Here is a 21,198-nt window from a genome sequence, read left to right as displayed (position 1 = left end):
AGTTCTACACCATCTAGGATCTTGATTCTGGTGACTAATCATACATTTTCAAGGATGAGGGATACATTGGTACTATTTAGATTTGTCCTGTGACTATGGCAGCAATTGTTTTTCAAAATGGCCGCCACCTGCTGTTATTTTACAATAACTCAAGTTTTAGACCACCTAGGATCTTGATTCTGGCGACTAATAATACATTTTAAAAGATGAGGAATACAGTGGTACTATTTAGATTTGTCCTGTGACCATGGCAGCCATTGTTTTTCAAAATGACCACCAACCTGCTGTTATTTTACCAATAACTCAAGTTTTAGACCACCAAGGATCTTGATTCTGGTGACTAATCATTACATTTTCAAGGATGAACTTTCTCTGGGAGGGGTCAGGGCTTATTTCAGGTGCAGGTTGAGTTGCTACTGACAGGACATTAAAAGGAGGTGGGCTTTCTGGCCTTTGACTTGTCCCTTTCAGGTACAGACGCACAGTTTGACTTCACTGGCCACTGCAGTGTGGCATTGATCTTGGTGGCCTCCTGCCAGTGTTTCTCCATCCTTCTCATGACCTCTGTGTTCTGGGGCTCTGTTATAGTTAACTTACATTGTCTTGGCTGGAGATTGCTTTCCTGCAGGGTCCAGCCCAGTCTTGTGCAGATGGCTGCTGGCCCACCTGGAGGCCCCACACTCACTTGTTCGGTTGGTGTGATTAGGTGGGGTGGTCTTCCCCAATCAGGATGAAGGGTTTAACCCTTTCAAACGGCAGTCTGGCCAAGTGTCTGTATTTAGTTGTGAGGCTAGATACAGGATACGATTTCTCACCCAGCCCCAGGTGACTTGAGGTGAAGGCTCCTTTGATTTGGTAACATTGCTTTGGTTGACATGCTGGGGACACAGAACGACACTGATGCCTTCAGTGTCTGCACATCCTGCCTGATAGTCCTGAAGGCAGATCTTCTGTCTTCAGTCTTTCGCTCACTGTTCACTGCTCAATGTTCACCTCAAGCAGGTCTTCAAGGTGTTTGCCTTTGCACAGGCTATATGGCTAGGACTCGTGCTTCAACCACTCAGATAACTCCAACATGGTGTTGGTTGCTCCTGGGCCGCAGAGCATTGTGCGGCAGAATTCAGCTCTCATCTCTGGTGGCAGCTTGTTGAGGAGTCGTGCAACATGTGAGCCGCATCTAAGTTCTGTGTCTCCCTCTGGGCCTAGGGTAGACACTTGCTATTTTCCGTAACACTAATTGGTGGGGCTGTCCAAACTTGTTGTTTAGTTGTCAATCGGGTCTCTGTTGGTGAAGTCGGGTCTAGGTGGTCTAGAAGATGAGTTAGTCAGGGGATATTAATACAATCTGGTAATACATTCCTTATCAAGAATTTTCTTCACCAATGTGTTTGGAAGGGTGTCTACTAACATATCCCACATTGCTTTATATTCAACCACCCTAGGGGAACTTTTGACAGCTGCTGAAAGTTGGGGTACCATCAACAACCTATATAAGGCAAAATGTTCATTATGCTTTAAGTAGCATGTGACATGTCAAACTAGGGAGTTTTCATGATTGTGAATGCATTCCAAACATTAGCTATGCACGAAGAACACTCCTTGGGCTGAAAACGGCCATAGCCGTCATCACAAAATGAGGTCAGCACATTTGGGCAAGTGGATATATGGCCGAATTTAGCCCAAGGGGTTTGACCCCTAGTTTGGCCATAGACTCCCTAGTTTGGCCATAGCCACTTGGTATGGTACCCAACTTTCAGCAGCTGTCAAAAATGTTCAATAGAAACCAATGTGGGATATGTTAGTAGACACCTTTACAAACACATTGGTGAAAAAATTATTGGTAAGAAATGTATTCACAGATTTAACATTATTCTGATAATATTCCCTGACTAAATTGGTAAAATAATAGCAGGTCCACCATTTTTGAAAATGGCTGCCATTGTCACAGGATAAATCTAAATAGTACAACTGTATTCCTCCTCCTTGAAAATGTAGGATTAGTCACCAGAATCAAGATCCTAGGTGGTGTAGAACTTGAGTTATTGGGAAATAACAGAAAGTTGGCGGCCATTTTTAAAAATGTCTACCATGGTCACAGGACAAATCTAAATAGTACCAATGTATCCCACATCCTTGAAAATGTATGATTAGTCACCAGAATCAAGATCCTAGGTGGTGTGGAACTTGAGTTATTGTAAAATAACAGCAGGTGGCGGCCATTTTGAAAATGGCTGCCATGGTCACAGGGCCAATATAAATAGTACCACTGTATTCCTCATCCTTGAAAATGTGGGATTAGTCACCAGAATCAAGATCCTAGGTGGTCTAGAACCTAAATCAGTTAAACTTGTCAACTCCGTCAGATGTTCGTCAACTCCGTCAGACGTTCGTCCCGTGATGTTTTTGTTAATTTCCAAAGAAATAGAAAATTCGATGTTAAATATTTTGTGCTTATGTATTGAAACACCAACTGAAATGATACGTAATGATGTTTTTTTTTTTTTTTTACATGGTTTTCATGTTATAATATTGAAAATAAAGGTTGAAATGACGGATTTGAGAAATTGGATATTTCATAATAGTGTGATATTGGAACAAAACAATATTAAAATAATTGTATTACTTAACTTGATTACTGAAAGCCATTATAAGATAACTGAGGACTTTATATTATTGTTGAAATTATCAAATTCAATTAAAAGGGATTTTAGTGTGTCTGACGGAGTTGACAAGAATCAGGTATTAAGTGCATAAATGTCCCATTTTAGAAAGAAATGTTATGCGAAAAACCTGTTCCTTCTCAAGATTGGTAGTTGAGACCTGTGTCTACAAATACATCTATTTGATTTGAATGTATCTTAAAAAAAAAAAAAATCTAGTTTGAAAAAAGTTTTGTCCCTTATCTCAAGAATGGGTGATTTATATTATTTGTACGCAAATATAATAATACAATATTAAAGAATAAACATGTTCTTCTTACACAAACATACTACTATAATTAAGAATAAATATGTTATACACAATCATAACACAATAATAAAGAATAAAACATGTCCACCTTCTATTGTGAGAGGATCACTCTAAGACGTATTGGTTGATTAGCAGTCAACTAGAGCAGTGGTTCCAAAACTTTGTCATGTCAAGGACCCCAAAATGATACTAATTAGCCTGCGGACCCCCATCTGAAAATATATGCCAAGGAGCCCCATAAGAGAAGAGTTTTACGGCCAACCATTTTCATTGTAAGGGCCCCCAGTTTGACCTGAATTAGGCTGTGGACCACCATTTAATGGCATTTCTATCTGTGGGACCCCAATGTATATTGTACAATTTAAGTTGATTTATCTCGGAGTGTACAAATTGAACCTAATTTGGTTCCATTTGTACTTATTTGTATTTATGTAAAGGAGCCTCTATAGCAGCCACACATATTCCTGTGTCAGCCCAGCAGACAAGGGGCCGTTCTTTGTCGTAACCTGATGTCGGACAGATTTTTCATTAGCAGCCGGTGTCGTATGAAGCGGCCTGCCGCGAGCAGACAGATTCCATTCTGTGCTGCATCTAAAGTGAACTAATCCCGTCCCTTAATGAGTAAAAAGCCACATTGCACTTAGAGTCCCCCGCTCACTCTGTTCCGATGCTTAACCAACCCGAAAGCCGCTTAGTTTAGTCTTACCCAGATCCTTGGATGCTGTCGTGGTCTGATGAACTACGGCAAAGAAGGAGAGAGGGAATATTAGGTGACTGTGTAATTACGGCATGAATACACCTTTGTCTTCATGCTGCGGAGAAGAAAAAAACCCTCAGCTATACCGGTGTTGCCACGGAAATCAACGACCAGGTCTACGGAAACCGTAAACCTATAGGCCTACTATAGGCCTATACATTTTTTTGCCTTGTTTCAGATGGGGGTTCGTGGAGTCTTGGACAAATGCATTTTAATGTGGGCAAAAAAAAAAAAAAGAAGAAAAGCAACAATCAACTAGCAATATTTACAAGCAATTTTACAGGAAACAAGCCAAAGGTCGTTTATGATTGTAAAGGCGGTCTGTGGACACATGCTCAAAAAGACAATTCATAATAATGATAATGATAAGCAGGCATGGCAACACTGTCAGCTACTACTTTCCTCTATGGTGAAGACACACTGCACTATAATCATTCCAATACTAATGTATTATAAACATGAAATTACGTCTAATCGTTCAGTAGGAAAAGGATTTTTATGTATAACTTTAAAACCGCATTGTAGGCTATTTAAATGTTATGGTAGAGCAATGCATTTATGTGTGGGTTATTGCGGGGTTAGGGTTAGTGTTGGTTTTTAAATCATCTGGTTTAGAAAGTTAGGATTTAAAGTTGGAAAGCTGTCAACGTCTCACCGAGAATTTTATCCATACTTCTCGAATCATCGTCATCTGGAAAAGAAGGACAATGCTAAAAGTTAGCAGTAGCACCGTTTTACTAAAATTTAAATCCTGCTTACTAACATTAATATCCTATTTAACTCATTCGATCGCCTTTTCACACCTTTTTTAATATCAGTTGATTACGGTGATCAACTGTCCTGCATACGCAGAAACGGAAATGGAAATCCCCGCTGACTTATGCTGTCTATGGGGACGCAGTTTTATTTAACGCTAATATCTCAGATTCTTCTTTTTAGACCAAAAACAAGCTTGGTTTGCTGCTCATTTCTCTAAACTATATGATCCTAGCTTACAAAAAGTTTTGGGTGGACAGTTATTATTTTATTTACCAACAGTTAATACCCTGTTTTTACTATACAATTCATATTCCTGTTTACATACAAAATCTTTGCAATTTAGACACGACTTGGCACATCTTTCCTGACACATGGACTTGTCTGCTTTAGAAAGTTAGGATTTAAAGTTTAAAGTTGAGCATTAGGAGCTGGAAAGCTGTCAACCTCTCACCGATTTTATCCTTACTCTTCGAATCATCGTCATCTGTAAAAGAAGGACAATGCTAACAGTTAGCATATTTTTTATCAACATTTTACATCCTGTTTACCAACAGTTAACATTCTGTTTGACAAACTTTTAACATCCTGTTTACCGATGGTTAACATCCTGTTTATCAACATTTAAGATCCTGTCAGTGTTTACCGATGGTTAACATCCTGTTTACCAATAGTTCACATCCTGTTTATCAATAGTTCACATCCTGTTTACCAATAGTTCACATCCTGTTTACCAATAGTTCACATCCTGTTTACCAACTGTTACCAAGCAAGAGGTCCTGCTTAGTCTTCCCAGGCAGGTTTAATTCTTCAATCCATCCATTGTTTATTCCAACTGGCGAGACTAAAAACAAACAGGGACCAAAGACCAAAACAAAGTGACTCTGGAAAAACAAATGAAACCACCTTATAAGAGTTTTGTGTTTTTATCATCTGGTCTAAACCACGCCTTTAGACCGGATCACATGGGCGATTATTTAGGAACACAGATCAGGCCCCTGTAGTCAAACGTTTGGTCACATGACTCACGTTTGTCCCAAGAAGTCACAATATGCATTTTGGAGAGTGCAAGTGTTTTAGAAATGAATTCCTCCACATGCCAGTGAGAATCTCCACCAGGAGGACGTATAGTGCCTCAGTCCCAGCCCTCCTGCCCAATACTCGCTCCTCGCCGGGCTTCCCTTCTCTGAACACAGGCCAATTATGTCCATATTTCCTTCATGTTGTTCATTATGCAACTATGCCTGGAACAATACACACATCTATCTAACACTGGTTTATTAAACTAAATAAAAATACTAAAAATATCTCCTCTCCTCTCCTCTCCTCATCTCCTACCCTCCTCTTCCTCTGAGACCTCCTCTTCTCCTTCCTCCGGTAGTTCCACCTCCACCTCCACCTCTTCTTTCTCTGGAGAGGGAAACAAAAATCACATTCCGCTCAGTCAATCAAATCATCACAAATGTGGTGCTCACAAACACACAAAGCTCTCAAACACACACACACACACACGTGGGCGCGCACACGCGCGCGCGCACACACACACACACACACACACACACACACACACGTGATCTGATGATCACTGAAAATAAGAATGTGGATGGTAGGTCTTAAAGATCAGATGTAACAGTATGGACAAATAGGTCGTACACAGATCAGATACATGTATATTAACAGAGTGGTGTTATATGTAGGCAGTATAGAAACAAATTTCGGTGCAGTATGAAAGAAACCTGAAGGATGGAGAGCCCTGATTTCTGTATGTGTCTAATAGACCCCCAGGTGTGGTTAGAATATTCAAATATGTCGGTAGATTTTGTTTCTTCCTGAAAGCTGGAAGCTTTTGAATCAAGTCCACTTTAGTGACTTCACATTATCATCCCCTCCCATGCCCCTCCCCCTTTAACATACAACAACAGCTGTTGGTGGCTTCAATTCAGGTGGGTCACCACCCACCTGAAAACCAGGTATACTTAATGGACTGGTGGGTGTGGCCACATACAAATATAATATTTTAACACTTTATGACACTTTATGGGAGAAAAATGTTTCTCTTAGTATAATCATAATAACTGATTATCATGTTTTAGGCGGGGGGGGGGGGATTACAGCACTCCATCTTGAAGGATTCTGGGACTGGACTGTCACATCCCTCACTGTGATTGGCCCATTAGACACAGTAGACTCACTCTGATTGGCTCATTATACAGTGCACACATTAAACACACTGATTGGCCCATATAAGGCACACATTAGACTCACCCTATATATGTATTCAACATGTTAAGAATGTAATGTATGTGTAGCCGGATGCTAGGTTTGATGTTGACCTGGTATCCTAGTAGATGGATGCTAGGTTTGATGTTGACCTGGTATCCTAGTAGATAGATGCTAGGTTTGATGTTGACCTGGTATCCTAGTAGATATATACTAGGTTTGATGTTTTTCTGGTATCCTAGTAGATAGATGCTAGGTTTGATGTTGACCTGGTATCCTAGTAGATATATACTAGTCTTGATGTTGACCTGGTATCCTAGTAGATAGATGCTAGGTTTGATGTTTTTCTGGTATCCTAGTAGATATATACTAGGTTTGATGTTGACCTGGTATCCTAGTAGATAGATACTAGGTTTGATGTTTTCCTGGTATCCTAGTAGATAGATACTAGGTTTGATGTTTTCCTGGTATCCTAGTAGATAGATACTAGGTTTGGTGTTTTCCTGGTATCCTAGTAGATAGATACTAGGTTTGATGTTTTCCTGGTATTCTAGTAGATAGATACTAGGTTTGATGTTGACCTGGTATCCTAGTAGATAGATACTAGGTTTGATGTTGACCTGGTATCCTAGTAGATAGATACTAGGTTTGATGTTGACCTGTTATCATAGTAGATAGATGCTAGGTTTGATGTTTTCCTGGTATCCTAGTAGATAGATACTAGGTTTGATGTTGACCTGGTATCCTAGTAGATAGATACTAGGTTTGATGTTTTCCTGGTATCCTAGTAGATAGATACTAGGTTTGATGTTTTCCTGGTATCCTAGTAGATAAATACTAGGTTTGATGTTTTCCTGGTATCCTTTAAGTAACAACTTGTATACGCTGACGTTGTAGCAATTAATCATATAATCATTATTCATGTGTCCAGCTGTGAACCCTGACCCTTTCACCTTTTAAATGTGATGATCTTATTGGTTCCCAATGTGGGGTCAAAAGTGTCCATTTGGTCACTTTCAGAGAGAGTTGGACCTGTAAGGGGTGTGTGTGTGTGTGTGTGTGTGTGTGTGTGTGTGTGTGTGTGTGTGTGTGTGTGTGTGTGTGTGTGTGTGTGTGTGTGTGTGTGTGTGTGTGTTCTCACCTTCAACAGGAGCGCTTGAGAGACTTGCTGCCAAAAAGACAAGTCCCCATATAACAAAAAGATTCCTGTTGATGACAAAACAAGCAGGAGAAACACTGATCAGTGAACTATAATCAATATTGGATTGATAACATGACTATTCGATTCCATGCTGATGACACTAAACAAACATTATAGTCAACAGTCAATATTGGAGTAATGCTACTACTATACATGATGAGTTGGACATGCTTTTATTGTTAATAACGTTATTAAATATATATATAATATACCGTATATATAAATGAGAAAATGAGAAACTAAGAGAGAAACATTCAAATGGATGAAACCTCTTGAGCCCCATTGCCCCCGCTGGCCGGGGCAGCGGCTGCCCACCTCTGAACAGCGCTCAGCGGGTCAGTGGAGACCCAATTGGTCTCCGGTTCCAACTCCGATTTCCCCCCTGGACCCCCCTGGGGTTTTAAGATCTGATTATAACACGTGTGCGTGTGCGTGTGCGTGTGTGTGTGTGTGTGTGTGTGTGTGTGTGTGTGTGTGTGTGTGTGTCACGTGCACATGTGTGCGTCACGTGCACATGTGTGTGTGTATGTTTGTGTGTTAAGATTCATGTTTTAATATCATATAACCTGTAATCAGTGGGTCAATCACGGAGATTGAAATTACGTAGATTATTTTCCTATAATATATTTTTTTACAAAATGTCCATTAAATAGTTTATTAGTACTAGTAAACTAAATAATGAAATGACTTTCATGCTGACACTGGTTATTTTGTTTTGTTTTCGCCAGCATCTTTCATTCTTGTGCTTGTAGCTCACAGCTCATGCATTCGTCAAATATTATAGCACACAATGACGGTTCAATTCATTACAATAAACATATCATGTTAATTATTTTACTGTCATCAATAAATGCAATTCATCCTCAAAAAGTGGTGGAAAAAGTATTCATATTTTTACTTGAGTAAAAGTATCAATACTGCAATGTAGAAATACTCTGTTACTGTACAAGTAAAAGTCCAGAATTCAACATGTACTTGAGTAAAAGTCCAAAAGTACTGGCTTCAAACTTTCAGTACCAAAAGTAGAAAGTACTCATTGTGCAGAATGTCCCATTTCAAGTTTTCAAATGTTTAAACATCTTTTGAAAATAGCAGATCTATAAGCATAATGTGTCGCATCGTGATGCAGTGTGAGCTTCAAATGGCCAAAATGTGTATTGCTAAATCACACACTGACACATGTAGTGCATGTAGTAATAATGTCATAATCATAACGGCAATAATAATAATAATGACGACATAAATATGAACGTAAACCAAGTGAGCTGTCAGTCAAATCAAGCTAAACTAGCAGTTGGTCAAATTAACAAGAGCAATTATTATTAATAATAATACTATATTTAGTATTTGTTCAAGCAGCAGTGCAATATAAAGAAATGCACAATGTAAAAACAATGTTACAGCATTTATTTTCTCTACACTGTGAGTGTGTGTGTGTGTGTGTGTGTGTGTGTGTGTGTGTGTGTGTGTGAGAGAGTGAGTGTGTGTGTTTGTGTGCATATAACCGATTAGCCATGCACGCGTGTGTGTGTGCGTGTGTGTGTGTGTGTGTGTGTGTGTGTGTGTGACTGTGTGTGCACGCATGTGCGCGTGTGTGTGCGTGCATATAACCGATTAGCCGTGCACGTGTGTGCATGCATGCATGCATGCGCGCGCACACATGTGTGTGTGATTGTGTGTTTGTGTGTGTGCGCACGTGCGCGTGCAGTCGAATAGCAGCATGTACTTACCGTGTCATCAACATGTTTGTGTCTAGGCTGATCAGGGTCTTGAGCAGACATGAAGTTAATTCAGCTTACAGACACACACACACACAACACAAACACACACAGACACACAAACACAAACAAAACGCACACACAAAAACACAGCGCAGTGTTCTGTCCGTGCTGCTGATGCCTCTATACACTTTATAGACACACTGGCCAATACACACACACGGGAGGCGGGGCCAACCAGGCCTAGATACTACCTCTGAGAGTGATATTAATACAGCTACTATTACTACAGCTGCTATACTACTACTACTGCTACTACTACTACTACTACTACTAAATGGTGCATTTATATAGCGCCTTTATCCAAGGCTGCTTTACATAGATTGTGCATTACATTCACCCATTCACACACGCATTCATACACCGATTGCGGCGGACGCCATGCAAGGTACCAACCAGCACACCGGGAGCAATTTGGGGTTCAGTGTCTTGCCCAAGGACACTTCGACATGTAGACAGGAGGAGCCTACTACTATACTACTATACTACTATTACTACTACTACTACTACTACTACTAATGATACGGTTACAAGCTATATGCCTATTTCTACTAGTACAACTAATAATAATCATCATGATCATAATCGTAATCATAATCAGGGGTCATCAACATGTCTGTACACTGTTTCATTTGCAAGGACGCCCCTAACTCTGAGAGTGTTCAAATAGAACCATTATTTTGTATACACTCTCAGACTTACAGACCTGTACCACCTCATTCTCCCTGTACTCTTTACCTGTACTGTGTACTCTTTCTCTGCTCGACTGTTGCTAGCACATGCAGCAAGATATGGCTGCCATGCAGGCATATCATGTTCTCGTGTTCATGTTACGTGTTCCCTTTTCCTTGACCACACATGTTACAAAAACTTAATTTGGGATGTGATTTGATACATAGGTTAAACCTGGTATGCTACAGTTTCAGTGTACTGATTTTTCCAATATGGTATATTGTTGATGCAGATGCTGTAGGTTAATTGTTTACCTGGTATCCAAGTTACAAATAAACAGAATGTTATTTGCCAGATGCCAGGTTCATTTGTTTAGGCATCCTAGTTTCCTGACTCTGTATTCTATGCGTGATTACCTTGCTTGCTGTAAATCGCTGCGGATAAGAGCGTCCGCTAAATGTCCCAGGACGTCCCAAACAAACGGTGTTAGAACCGCACACAACAGGTCCCTAAAGAGACGGCAGGGCATTAACAACTTGTGATTTTTTTCCAAGTCGACTTGCTGTCAGTGTCAGTATAAAGGTTAGGGATAATAAAGGTTGACTTCTCTGACACAGTGCATTTCAGCCAGTCAATCAGTGGGACAGAGCATGCAGCTGAGCAGTGGGTAGCACATCCAAGCCCCCAGAATGGCTGACCAACGTTGAAGCCACCAATCCGACTGGTCAAAGCTGGAGCTGCAGGCGGGCACGTGCATTTAGCATGAGAAAAACCCATAGACATAATTATATAAAGGTAGACGCATCTTCCGGCTCTGGGGCACGTGTTAAAATTGAAGGCACATAGTTTTCCCCCGAGATTCCTTGCGAAGCATATAAGCGGAAGCAATGGAAGTCCTGGGAAAAGTCGCGCTGTGATTGGCCAGTAAAGACAGTGACAGCGAGAGACATAGGCGAGTCGCAGGAGTGACGTCACTTGGGCAGCGACGCAGCGTGCCTTTGACACTTCCGCTTGACTTCCTGCCTCCAATGGAGACACGTCGCGCTCCAATGAACTGCAGCGGCCAATGAGGCCTTTTTTGAGGGGAGCTAGCCCCTCGTATACACAGGTTTAATGTCTTTGTAGTTCAATGTTTGTTTGTATCTATGGAGAAAAGAAAACCCAGGCCCATTGGCGCTCCGGCCCACACTCTATCCTTCATAACTCTATGGGCACATCCAAGGCAGAGTCACAGCTGCACAGAGGTTGTTAATTGAACTCCTGATGCAATCCTATACCGTCTGAATTATGTACACACGCACACAGAGCAGAAGAAACGATAACAAAAACATTATCTTTTCACTTCTCCTGGTTGGAGTCGATTTGTGTTAAGTCGACTTTTTGGGTTAATGCCCTAAAGTTGACTGAGGTGAAACATTTCACAGATTAGGGAGAGGACACAACGAGGACCTTCACAAAAAGGGCAGTATAGTCCATAAGCCCCCCATGTGGAAACAGGATATTCACTCAGGTGTTCCTCGTGACGTACTGGATCTTAAAGGGAAAGATTCACATATTGTTGCAGCTTAATATGAACATACTGTAAGGTTCTAAAAACTCACAATGTCCATCAGGGGGTGCCGTGGAATGCATGATTTAAAGGTATAATTTACAGGGGTGACCTGAGACAAAAGAAATGTTTGAGAATATTTTCAGAAGGCTAATGACGATACACAATAATAATGTAAATGTGCAATTTGTGTGCGCGTAACACAACTATTTGGAATAGTCTCGCACAGGGCCCTGCAAGCTGGGGGCCCTGGAGCTTAAAGGGATTGTGACATAAAGTATAATATTTTTTTGGTTTTCTGAGTTCAATTTTTAAGCTCCAGTAAATTCCATTGTTAATCCAGGCCTGACTCTATCATAATTTGTCCACACGCCATACAAAAAACTCACAGCGAATCACAATTGATATACCACACCGCACGCACGTGCGGACACGCACATTGCACATTGCGAGGCAGCGGTGGCCGAACGGTTTGCGGAGCGGTCTTGATATCGGAAAGGTCGCTATAGTTCGTATCCCCGGACTCTATCATGAAATGTTCTATGAGCAGGGCCTGGCTGTAAACAAGTTCTTGAGCTTAGTCCAGTTACCCTGGGTAAACATAGTACCTTTCCTTTCCTTTGCTATTAATGCAATTATGCCTTAATTTAGGGAAAGTAGCCTATAAGCCTACAACTACTGTTACTTTTACTACCATAAGACATATATAAACTTATAAAGGCTAGATGAATCAAGGCGAGTCAAGAACTCTGACGTAGTTCACCCGGCGGCCATCTTGCTTCTATGGCAGCTCGAACAGAAACAGTCATAACTCGGTTGAAAATGTAGTAAGTTATGGTTATTTAAAAAGTACATGCCCACAGACACAATGTTATGCTGCCCTTAAGTAAGATGGCTGCCACGTAGTGACGTCGCTCTCCATTGGCCAGAGCGTGGGTGAGACATCTTCTTATCAAATCAAATCAAACTTTATTTATAGAGCACGTTTTAAAACAACCAAGGTTGACCAAAGTGCTGTACATCAGTGGCAAAACAGAGAACAGGCAAGAGAACACAGAATTTAAATGAGAAAACACAATAAAAAATGACAACAATAGGCCTATAAGCATGAAAGCATAAAATGGACTCAGGAGGGATTAAAAGCCAGGGAGAAAAGATGAGTCTTAAAAACATTAATGGATGGGGCAGAACGAATGTGAAGGGGCAAGCTCTTCCAGAGCCTGGGAGCTGCAGCGTGCGCCCCTAGTGCTTTTGTTGATTATGGTTGATCTATGGTTATGTTGATCTATGGTTATGTTGATCTATGGTTACTATACTACCTTGAAGCACTGAGAAAACTGTTGCGCCTTTCTTCGTCCTTTTTTTCTCTTCAAACTTAACTACGGTAGCGGTGGTCTCAAAAACATAAGGAAAACTTTGACTGGAAAAGACTCGCTCACCGTATAGAAAAAGAAGTAAAACTCCTTAGACTGAGACTTAGAAAAATATATTTTCTTTTATTTTATCATGCTGTGCTCATGGTGCTCTGTGCTCATGGTGCAATTAAAAAGCAAACGTTTCGGTCCTCAGACCTTCGTCAGTGCTACTATACTACCTTAGCAGAGAGGGGAGAAACAGTGCCTCTAGTGGTCTCTGCTGGTGTCTACGGCTATGACAAGCAGACAGTGCATGTCTGCAGCCAGCCAGAGGAGGGCATCACAAACTTACTGATAACTGAAGCAAGTGTGTGTACTGCCTACACACACACACACACACACACGCACGCACGCACGCACGCACGCACGCACGCATGCACACACACACACACACACACACACACACACACACACACACACACACACACACACACACACACACGCACACTCTAAATGTGTATGAACTGCCTTGATTCAGTTGAAGGAGTAAACATAGTGGATGCATTCACGGGCATAGGAAGCAGTGAGAATGTGGGTGGGCCAATGTAACACAGGGGAGGTGGTGGGTGGGTGGGGGGGGGGTTGACCATGCCCACCCCTATCGTCCGTAGGTTTTGTCAAATTTGCAAAATTAAATTTTTTGTTTTAGTCATAGTCTTTAAAATAACATTCCATTTACTCTTAGTCATATTTGATGTCATGCTGAAATTATTCATGATAATGATTTATGTATTTATTTTTTATGTATTCATAATTTCCATGTTTTTTTTGCGAACGCAGTGAGCACTAACTATGAGACCCTGCAGATCATGTCTGTGTGTGTGTGTGTGTGTGTGTGTGTGTGTGTGTGTGTGTGTGTGTGTGTGTGTGTGTGTCTGTCTGTCTGTCTGTCTGTGTGTGTCCCGCTGTGACACCACCCGCCCGCCACCAGAGGGCGCAGCTGTAGCACACACACACACACACACACACAAAAAAGTACGTAATTTATTCTAATTGTTGTTATTGCAATTTACGAGCTGCGTTCGCTTCCCGCGTTTGCGCGTCTTACTTGTGTCCCTGCTTAATGTAAATCGCTCTGGATTAAGAGCGTCTGCTGAATGCCTAAATTGTAATTGTTGTCGGATGAACATATAAGATTTTAATCGACTAAATCTACAGTCAACTAAAATGTGTCTTGGCCTTAAGATTAGCATCATAAATAATGCCTTGATTTATACTCTGCTGCATGACAGAAAATCCACAAGCAGCGACACACTGTGAGCTTGTAGATTTGCTATTTTCGGAGCCTGACACCTGCACACATCCAAGCAAGAAACGACTTGTCACAGATAGAGAGATAGTGCTGCACTGTTGCCTGCTAATGAGAGACACAGAGAGAGAGGGCGGGGGGTGATTATTATTATTATTATTTTATTCAGGCTTTCGAGCAGTTCAGTTCAATTTATTTTTGGATATTGGTCAAACATACTTAGAATTGATTGACTGACTGACTGACTGACTGACTGATTGAAGTATTTATTAACAGTTTTCAGAATTGGTAGGCCTACATTTCACATGAAAGCACAACTCAATACAAAGACTGTTACTGTGGACGACACACTGATAAAGCATTACATTTGTTGTGTCCACCTTTTTTCAGGAATGCTTTAGTTTACATGCTTGTCCAAATGTCCAAAAAAGGGCAAGGGAGAAGCACTATAGGCTTGCCGGGCCCTACCCCTGCAGTCTTATTTATTTTGATGCAAACATAATTATATAATGTCGACTTATTGTAAACTGTGCATCTGTTTACCTGGTGGCGGCTGCTGGATTATTTTCCCAGGTAGTGCTACACTAAAAAGTAAGCCCATGACATGTAGCCTACTATGTTATCACACTACTTTATTTTGATAGACCACCCCCTAGGCTTAGGCCATAGGCCTACATGGGCAACCGGCGACTCGGGGCCACCATGCGGCTAGTACTGCAGGTTGATATCCGAATACTTATTATTATTGATTTCAGCTGTTACAATTCCAAACATGCATAACATACACATAACCTGTTTGAAGGTTGGTTGAGGAATATATTATTTGTTCCCTTTTTGAGCAATGAATTGACTTTCTATTTGATTACTTTATTGATGACTTTTGGAAAATAGAAGAACTGGTTAGATTACTTTTGGGAGGACTTTTTTGATACTTGACTCGTTGTTGACATTTAAAGGAACTTTGTATTTTGAGATGATTGTTCATTTGAATAATAATTATTATTTTTGTTTGATCCGGTTTAAGTCAGATAAAGACAATTTAATTTCAAAGGCAACAGTTTTGTGTTTTCCTTTTGGTCTGCAATACAGTTTAGTTGCAGCATGAATAATTACTGGGGCATGTACAGGGCTTGTTTTCTTTAATATAACTCACTAATAAGTGTGGACAAATAGTGTCCCTCTGGAGTGAGTGTGTAAATATAGTGTCCCTCTGGAGTGAGTGTGTAAATATAGTGTCCCTCTGGAGTGAGTGTGGAAATATAGTGGCCCTCTGGAGTGAGTGTGGAAATATAGTGGCACTCTGGAGTGAGTGTGGAAATATAGTGGCACTCTGGAGTGAGTGTGGAAATATAGTGGCACTCTGGAGTGAGTGTGGAAATATAGTGGCACTCTGGAGTGAGTGTGTAAATATAGTGTCCCTCTGGAGTGAGTGTGTAAATATAGTGTCCCTCTGGAGTGAGTGTGGAAATATAGTGGCACTCTGGAGTGAGTGTGTAAATATAGTGTCCCTCTGGAGTGAGTGTGTAAATATAGTGTCCCTCTGGAGTGAGTGTGTAAATATAGTGGCACTCTGGAGTAAGGATGGAGCTCGATAACCAAAACCAAAACCAAAAAAATCCGATAACGAGCTTATTGAGTACCCGTTATCAATAAGCTTTGGGATAATCAAGCCTGTTATTGAGCATAGCCATGTTTAAACAATCAAGACAAGAGGCGATAAAGAAATACATTTAATCACCCATGCTGGCACAAGCATGTAGATCTAAAAGTGTAATGAAACCTGCCAACCAGCACTGTCCGGGTAAACAAAGTTATGCTTTTAAAGTGACGATACACATATTAACCAGTTCACAATTTCTTTAATATTATTTTATTGTTATAAAGGTAAAATTCCAAATAATAGAAAATGCTCGATAATGGGCTCGATAAGAACCCGGCTCGATAAGCCTGATCGTTATCAATAGAAAATATAACGAGCTCCGTCCCTATACTCTTAAGTGAGTGTGTAATATAGTGGCCCTCTGGAGTGAGTGTTGAAATACAGTGGTCCACTTGGCAAATGCCCACTGACAATCTACTGAAATGTCAATGTAAGGTAATTGATGGAGACAGGACACATTAACGGTCTCTGCCATGACAGGTGGAGTATCTGGCTTTCTATCTTTACTTCCGTGAGGCCATCTATCTACCCACATTCGTACATAAACCAAGGCAGGGCAAGCAATGTGTGACCACTTGGAAATAAAAGAGAGCTTTTGACCTGAAACCTTATAGCTGTTCGCCTCTGGCCTCTGGTCCAACAATTGAGCCTGTTTATAGGGAGGACATTATACAACGTAACGTCTGAAATCCTGCCTTGATATTCTGCCAACAGGGCTTTTTCCAAAAAAATGTGTCAAGTTGCATGGCCTCAGATATTATTATCAACATCGTATCTTCACTCAGAAAAGGCTCTTCTCTGGCCCATGACCCTGAAAACTGCCCTCCGCCATTCCAACAATAGTCTAGACATATCGGGCCCGGCGCCAGCAGAGTATCAATGAGAGGGTAGGCTATTTGAAAAACCGAAGGGGGAAACATAACACAAATTATTCTAAGTAAAACTAGGAAAATAAAGGAAAGAAAAAAACTCCCCTTTTTGAGGCATACCAAGGCCATGCAGCGCCCGAAGAAAGATACCAGATGGGTGCCAATAGTCCATGTAGGGAGACTGGAACTCCTGGAAGGTTGGGGTTCGATCCCCGGCCGAGTCGTACCAAAGACCCTGCTTGGTGCTTCTCTGGTCCATAGCCCTAATGCTGTTGCATTATAGGGCTATGGGACTCTCCATTACCTTCCGCCGCATGACATGCAGCACAGCCTCTCGACATGCAGCACAGCCTCTCGACTTTTGCAAAAAAATACAAAGAACGATTTCACTACTCACTAATACAAAAGGCGGTCTTTGTGTTGGAAAAAAGCCTACTTTCCCCGGTGGATGCACTCTGAGCCCCCCCACCACACGTATAAAATGCACATTTTGGCCAGAAAATGTTTTTTTTTTCCCCACCGGAAGGAAAGATCTAGTCAATGGGATTTATCTTGGCAATATTATCTGTAGAGGGCACAGTGGAGTAAGAAAGTATTTTTTCTTCCGGTGGATTTTTTTCTTTTTCTTTTATTATTAAAAAGGTCGTAATAGTCCTTGCATTGTCACTTCACCGTCATCTGGGGACCCCTTTGTAGGCTGCTCCATAGATATTAAATAAAATAGATGCCTCATTGGCCGCTGCAGTTCATTGGAACGACGTGTCTCCATTGAAGGCAGGAAGTCAAGCGGAAATGCTGAAGGCACGCTGCGTCGCTGCCCAAGTGACGTCACTCATGCGACTCCTCCATGTCTCTCGCTGCCACTCAAGTGACTACTGGCCAATCACAGGCAAGCACGTCTTTTCCGGGACTTCAATAATCAATTAGATCCAAGGGACCAAACGTCCCCCTTCCGATTTGCATGCAGAAGCTTTGCAAGGAATCTCGGAAAGATGCTGTTGCCTTCAACAGAGACACGCGCCGCTCTACTCACCCAACAACAGCTTTGGCAGCCATAGTATTGGCACGAAAATGGCCTTACTGTATATCGCCTTCAACAGGCCTATTACCAATGATACTAATCAAGGCTCTGTTGTATATTTAGTGTAGCAGTGTTTGACCAGACCGTTTGACCCGAATGAAACAGAGCCTTAATTAGTATCATTGGTAACACTTGTGAAAGGAAGCCCATGTATTTTCCTGCCAATATGGCTGCCGTGCATATAGAGCCTAGTAGAGCACATTTGGGCCAGCACATGTCACTGGTTGTGGCCATGCATTTACATGGATAAAATATAGTCCGTATGTGACATTCAACACTAATTATTTGGTGTGTTGGTGCCCGGTTGTCTGCTTGTCGATCTGTCTGAAATCAGCTTTTGATCCTTATAGTCAATATGATTGCAGTATAATCACTATGCAGATCCCATGACTTAGTAGTACACACATATATCACCCATTCTTGAGATAAGGGACAAAACTTTTTTCAATTTTTTTTTTTTTTTTTAAGATACATTCAAATCAAATAGATGTATTTGTAGACACAGGTCTCAACTACCAATCTTGAGAAGGAACAGGTTTTTCGCATAACATTTTTTTCTAAAAAGGTATTTATGCACTTAATACCTGATTCATGTCAACTCCGTCAGACACACTAAAATCCCTTTTAATTGAATTTGATAATTTCAACAATAATATAAAGTCCTCAGTTATCTTATAATGGCTTTCAGTAATCAAGTTAAGTAATACAATTCTTTTAATATTGTTTTGTTCCAATATCACACTATTATGAAATATCCAATTTCTCAAATCCGTCATTTCAACCTTTATTTTCAATATTATAACATGAAAACCATGTAAAAAAAATCATCATTACGTATAATTTCAGTTGGTGTTTCAATACATAAGCACAAAAGATTTAACATCGAATTTTCTATTTCTTTGGAAATTAACAAAAACATCACGGGGCGAACGTCTGACGGAGTTGACGAACATCTGACGGAGTTGACAAGTTTAACTTATTTAGGTTCTAGACCACCTAGGATCTTGATTCTGGTGACTAATCCCAAATTTTCAAGGATGAGGAATACAGTGGTACTATTTATATTGGCCCTGTGACCATGGTAGACATTTTTCAAAATGGCCGCCAACTTTCTGTTATTTCCCAATAACGCAAGTTCTACACCACCTAGGATCTTGATTCTGGTGACTAATCCTACATTTTCAAGGAGGAGGAATACAGTTGTATACTATTTAGATTTATCCTGTGACAATGGCAGCCATTTAAAAAAATGGTGGACCTGCTATTATTTTACCAATTTAGTCAGGGAATATTATCAGAATAATGTCAAATCTGTGAATACATTTCTTAGCAAGAATTTTTTCACCAATGTGTTTGTAAAGGTGTCTACTAACATATCCCACATTGGTTTCTATTGAACCACTCTAGGGGCATTTTTGACAGCTGCTGAAAGTTGGGTACCATACCAAGTGGCTATGGCCAAACTAGGGAGTCTATGGCCAAACTAGGGGTCAAACCCCTTGGGCTAAATTCGGCCATATATCCACTTGCCCAAATGTACTGACCTCATTTTGTGATGACGGCTATGGCTGTTTTCAGCCCAAGGAGTGTTCTTCGTGCATAGATAATGCTTGGAATGCATTCAGAATCATGAAAACTCCCTAGTTTGACATATCACATGCTACTTAAAGCATAATGAACATTTTGCCTTATATAGGTTGTTGATGGTACCCCAACTTTCAGCAGCTGTCAAAAGTTCCCCTAGGGTGGTTGAATATAAAGCAATGTGGGATATGTTAGTAGACACCCTTCCAAACACATTGGTGAAGAAAATCTTGATAAGGAATTTATTACCAGATTGTATTAATATCCCCTGACTAACTCATCTTCTAGACCACCTTAACAAAGATCATAATAATGTCCTGACGGAGTTGACATGTAAAAGCTGTGACCTCATTGATATCAACATTGTTTGTTTAAAATATCAAACAATTGAATGCTTGTCAGACCAGGTGCTCCACTGTTGCAACAAATATAAACGGGACTTGGAAAAGGAGTCTTCAGGCTAAATCTGTCGACAATATTTTCTGATTAATTTAATTTTTAAAAAACCTGACGGAGTTGACGGGAGACGTGGGACACACATTTGACATGAGATATCTAATGGAAAATATAAATTAAAATTAACTGCATGTGTATATTGTTTGCTATGTTGTTGACAATCTACTTTAATTAAGTATGTATATTTATGTGATTGTGACAGTATTAGACACTTTTTTAGCAGTTTGAAATTGTGACCACTTGCTGGGGACAGGCTAAATACAAGCGTTTTTGGGTACAGTGCCTGCTTTTAACTAATTCAGATGGCATATGAAAACAATTATAATGAAATGAATGGCATAATAATACACAACTGTATTACATTTAACTTTGCAAGTGCTTTTATTTTTATGAATTAATTTATTTTTAACATAAATAAGGCTCTTATGTGTGGGACATGTTTTTTCCACTTTTGTCCCTCATCTCAAGAATGAGTGATATACAAGACTGCTTTGTTTTTGAGCGGAGAGGAGAGCAGAGGAGGATATTAGGAATTTTTGGCAAGCTGTAGGCCTATAATGCAGCTAATGTCACCTCAGTAAAGCCTTTTTAATATCTCTCGCTCGCGCGCGCATGCACACACACACGCGCACGCTCGCGCGCACACACACACACACACACGTCACACACACACAATGTGCAATGCTCAATGCAGGCAGTGATATTAGTATGCAGGCTATTGGTGAGGCTAATGTGGTTGTACGCTTGAAAAATGACCATAAAACCAACATGAAAAATAATCGTGATAATACAGTATCATGAATCATGACAGGCTACTGCTTGAAAAACAGCTTGTGATGCTACTGTATATTTTACTCTCTTGGCTACTGTATATTTTACTCTTGGCTACACTGTATATTTTACTCTTGGTAGATTCTCTGTCCACCTGTATGACCCCCATTAGCCAGGAGGGCCAATCTATGGACTTGCTGACTCCTCAGG

General features: G+C 40.7%; 1 protein-coding gene across 3 annotated transcripts in view; it reads right to left on the bottom strand.

The window, feature by feature from the left end:
• LOC310872528 (uncharacterized protein) overlaps positions 1 to 9,733 on the bottom strand; it is a 32,254-nt gene extending 22,521 nt beyond the window's left edge. For all 3 annotated transcript variants that reach the window (XM_083784472.1, XM_083784473.1, XM_083784474.1), the window contains exons 1-6: positions 9,635 to 9,733; positions 7,845 to 7,909; positions 5,822 to 5,893; positions 4,938 to 4,970; positions 4,383 to 4,418; positions 3,677 to 3,709 (exon numbers count right to left, since the gene is read on the bottom strand). In XM_083784472.1, coding sequence (XP_083640598.1) covers positions 3,677 to 3,709; positions 4,383 to 4,418; positions 4,938 to 4,970; positions 5,822 to 5,893; positions 7,845 to 7,909; positions 9,635 to 9,648 — 253 coding nt within the window. In that variant the 5' untranslated portion in view covers positions 9,649 to 9,733. The remainder of the gene's footprint in view (positions 1 to 3,676; positions 3,710 to 4,382; positions 4,419 to 4,937; positions 4,971 to 5,821; positions 5,894 to 7,844; positions 7,910 to 9,634) is intronic.
• Between the last annotated feature and the right edge of the window lie 11,465 nt (positions 9,734 to 21,198).

Source organism: Protomyctophum parallelum (genome assembly GCF_964188405.1).
Source record: "Protomyctophum parallelum genome assembly, chromosome: 1".
Classification (NCBI taxonomy): domain Eukaryota; kingdom Metazoa; phylum Chordata; class Actinopteri; order Myctophiformes; family Myctophidae; genus Protomyctophum; species Protomyctophum parallelum.
The sequence above is the reverse complement of the archived record's forward strand: the minus strand, read 5'-3'. Positions and strand labels throughout refer to the sequence as shown.